Source organism: Austrofundulus limnaeus, unplaced genomic scaffold (assembly GCF_001266775.1).
Source record: "Austrofundulus limnaeus strain Quisiro unplaced genomic scaffold, Austrofundulus_limnaeus-1.0 Scaffold118, whole genome shotgun sequence".
Lineage (NCBI taxonomy): Eukaryota > Metazoa > Chordata > Actinopteri > Cyprinodontiformes > Rivulidae > Austrofundulus > Austrofundulus limnaeus.
In genome coordinates, this window is record NW_013952520.1 from 1478351 (window position 1) to 1482427 (window position 4077).

The 4077-nt window shown below is 39.6% G+C and overlaps 1 protein-coding gene across 1 annotated transcript in view; it reads left to right on the forward strand.

Moving 5' to 3' along the window:
• Positions 1-211: 211 nt before the first annotated feature.
• The window catches only part of ogfod2 (2-oxoglutarate and iron-dependent oxygenase domain containing 2), a gene marked incomplete in the record, with an annotated part of 8385 nt that continues 4519 nt past the window's right edge, over positions 212-4077 (forward strand). The window contains 4 exon segments of the mRNA XM_014014713.1: positions 212-421; positions 525-581; positions 794-904; positions 996-1095. Of these exon segments, the coding sequence (XP_013870167.1) occupies positions 272-421; positions 525-581; positions 794-904; positions 996-1095 (418 nt within the window).

Genomic DNA, 4077 nt, shown 5'->3' on the forward strand with positions numbered 1-4077 from the left:
ATAGAAAATAGTGTCACTAGCGCCCCCTTCATTTCCGGAATGCAATAGTCCCATTTCCATATAAGGTATGGGACTGACGGAAAGGTCTGTCACCGCCCCGAGCTGCATGCTGCAGCGAAGTGTACTTGCCGGGCGACATTTGATCCACACTCCTTACCCGTGGGTGGCGGTAATGTACCAGTTGTTTAAGAAGAAGAAGAAAAAGAAGAAGAAGAAGAAGAAGAAGAAGAAGACTGATTTTTGCAGAGTATTTTTACTGAAGTATCAGGTAATGTCATGTGAGGACATGGCAGCTGAGGTAGGCAGGAAGCCCCAGTTTTATATGTGTAGCTGTTTTACAACTAATAATATTTTCYTGGACGATTACAAGCTGCATGTTCGCTTTGTTTCTGAACACCAGTTCAGGCTGGACTATCAGACAGTGAGTAACTAATTAACTTTTCAACACACTTTTATCAGTTTGCATTTAACGGGTCTTGTGACAGATTGTTTTTGTGCCTGATTATGTTTTTACTGACACACAGCAGCTGACGAGGCTCGGCTGCGTCACTGACCAGCAGTATGAGGAAGTGCTTGACAAGGTAAATAAATGTGAGCCTGCTACATKTACTGATAATTTAAAAAGAACTCTTCATTCTCAGTACCAAATCTAATACCAGGAAGCATATTTCATATATATTTTTAACACACTATCTGACATTATGTGCATGCTGTTGTTAAAGTTTTATGTTGATGCAACATTACAACATGTMCTCAGGCTTGTTTTGACTCAGTGTGTCACATCTCTGTTTAGATTCACAAGGAAGTGGACAGACGGCGGCAGCTGTGTGTTGTGTCTGCTGATCGAGCTGCTGTGATACAACGCACATACCGGCCTCTCCATCCTCATGTCTACCACCTGCAGGTACTTGGTGCTGCAGCTCCTACAGGTAACCTACTGATGATGTGTCATTAACAACAGGATGAGAGTCCTCCTGCACCCTCTCTTGCTACAGGAGGCTTTTCTCACTCCACAACTCAAGCAGATTGTGGAGTACTGTCGAAGCAGCAGTGCTGACAAAGAAGGTCTCATGGAACTGCTGGAAGAAGAGCCAGGTGAGCCGGAGACTGTTGGTCGTCCTTATAAGAGACATGAGGACAAGTGTGACTCTTATTAGTAAAAAAACTGTTTAAAGTCCTGTATTTAATTTAATTCTTGTTGCTATAAAACCTAATTAATTCTCAGTTGAAGCATTAACGATTTTTTTAGTTCTACATATTTTTGCATTTATTCTTGCTTTTTTAAAATAAATTCCAAGAAAGTGTAATGTGACTTGTTTAGCAGTGTGTTGATGCAGTGATATTCAGACCTTCTTCACTCTTCATGGTTTTATGTTACAGAATGTTGGCTTTTTTTCTCTAATACGTCTACAGATTTCCAAGATGATGAAACTACAACACAATTTTAGACTTTCGTATTGAAAACACGTAAGGGCTTGGTTTATTTTATGAAGGCTATTTCGACTTTCATCTCGAAGCAACGCTGTTGCACGGTGATGCACACGTGTNTAGCCATGGTTTCAAAACCACTAAAATGTTCTGTCATGCCGTGCCTATGGTATAAGCATTGTTTGTTTATTTTTCCTCTGGTCTATGTCAATGCAGACATGCTCCCTGCAGACTGCTGTCAGCACTCGCAGCTCTGCAGGGGTTTGTGTGTTGTGGCTGAAGAACAGAGTTCCCCAAACTTTTCCTTGTCAAAAACATTAAATCCAGCTATATGAAAATACTCAGGATGCCGTAAAGACGACAGCAATGTGGACCGTGGAAAAAWCACATCTAACAYGATCACMGCTCCAGGTAAAGTTTCTGCTATCTTGAAATGAACGAGCTAACGTTAGCATGAGATTGTGAAACATCACCGTGCTGCTGTGGTTTTAATGCACTGATCACAAGTTGTCTGAAGAACTGTTTGAGTTGTTGGATAGTGTATTTAATAAGTTTTAAGTGAAAGSCGATAAAACTGAATGCCTCCTTTAGCCGAACAGCTCGTTAGCTGAACGTGTGTTTCATAAACACACGTTCATAGTTGTGATTTCATGTTTCCGTGTGCATTTAATTATATAACCTGTACGTCAAAAACCACTTTGTCATTTAAAACAAAATAAAAACTCCCAACATGAGACATTACTTCAATATAAAGACTTGTCGTGCAGTATACACTGATTTGTCTTAACTAATAAAGCAACAGAAAAGCAGTTATCCTATTAGATGTAAACTTTATCAGGATAATCTAACTGCATTAGGTGCTAAAAATCATAAGTATAAATGCACACAGGTAAATAAAATTTCAGCATAACACCTCAGAGATCTAAAAACAGCTTCCAAAGATAATTAAAGTTGAATATGATGATAGAAAAGTTATTTTCTTTTTTTGTTTTTAAATGCAAATTTCAAAACAAAATTTTTAGAGCTGTAATAATAATACAGTCATACCGCGAAACCGTGATATTTTGGCCCAAGGTTATCATACTGTCATAATTTCATACCGTCCCATGACTAATCATAACAAAAAAGAAAACTGGTTTTCAGTACTGGTATACTGCTGAGCTCTACTGATCACAATCGGTGGTCCTGTTTTACCTGTATATGCACTTAGAAATACATCTTGCCACTGAAAGGGGATCCGTCTTCTGCACTGGAAAGGCTTCTGGCCATTTACTGAAGTAATCGAGGATAAGTGTAACACTTTTGTTGCCTTGCTGGGTCTCCGGGAACGGCCCTGATGCAGACGGGAGAAGGACCAAACACATCAYCACAAACCGTTCTGCAGAAATGGTTAAACATCACAGAGAAAGGGAACAATGAAAACCTAGAAGATCAACGGCAATGATGTCCCACGGTGCGTCCACTTTAATGGGCCGAACAGTCCTGGCCAGATTCTTTTTTCTTTCTGTATGCTGGCATGTCTCACACACTTTGATCTGAAACAGTCACAAAGCTCGGTTACTATGATATAATGTGACAGTGATGCGAAAACAACAGCAGCCAAGTGAAGACATGTGTACCCAGTCCACCACATCCTTGATGATCCCCAGCCAGTAGTACTTGTTCTGGATCCTGTGGACAGTCTTCTTCTGTCCCAGGTGATGACCGATGTCGTTGAAGTGGCAGTCCAGGAAAATCTGCCGTTTCCTCTCAACTTCAATCACCACCTCCCTCTTCTCATCTTTTTTGGGTCCCACATAATACAGCTTGCCCTCTGCAACACATAAATGAAAGGTCTAGTATGCACATCACCTGCTGCCAGTTTTCTATGTATGATCATTTTATGTTGAGAAATGATGGAGCTGCAGCTGTTTGGGTCAAACTTTAAAATAAACATTAAGCACATCTAAAACAGTATGGCAAGATGTCACACAAAATGTTTGCTTCACTGAGTTATAGCCATTTTAGTGTATGTTGGCTACTACAATGGGCCTCATGCAAGAACATGTCCGTATTCTTATCCTAAATTTCTCTTACTATTGTTCGTACGAACTACGTCAGATTCAACAAACTCTTCTATCTTCAGGAAAAGTGTGTAATTGAGCAGCGTAAACTGATGAATCAGCTGCTCGTGCACGGGGAGAGGAGATTAGCATAATCTACCACCCTAAAAACACCATATAAGGCTACAATTCCTGCTCTCTACATACCAGGAAGTGTTCATTCATAAATGACATCACAAAGTAAAAGAGAAGAACTTTACGAGTTCAGAGATTGAAGTCCTGCTCTCAGAGATCCAGAAAAAAAAATCTGTCATTTTTAGCAGCGTCAGCTGTGGAATTAAAGGAGCTTCTAAAGCTGAGGAATGAAATGTGCTGTTAATGTTGTGTCTCCTGTTAATGTCTGGTCGTAGCTATAAGTCACAGAAATCTAAATCTAAATCACCTCTCCCTAGTCCTGCTCCGGACCTATTTTATATCGTTAATCTACATTATTACATTTAAAATTACAATTCCACTTCAAACAGAATAGCCTATTGTCAACATAATTATGGAGTATGATTTATTTTCAACTCAAATTATCTTCAAACTAACGAAATATAAAGTTATT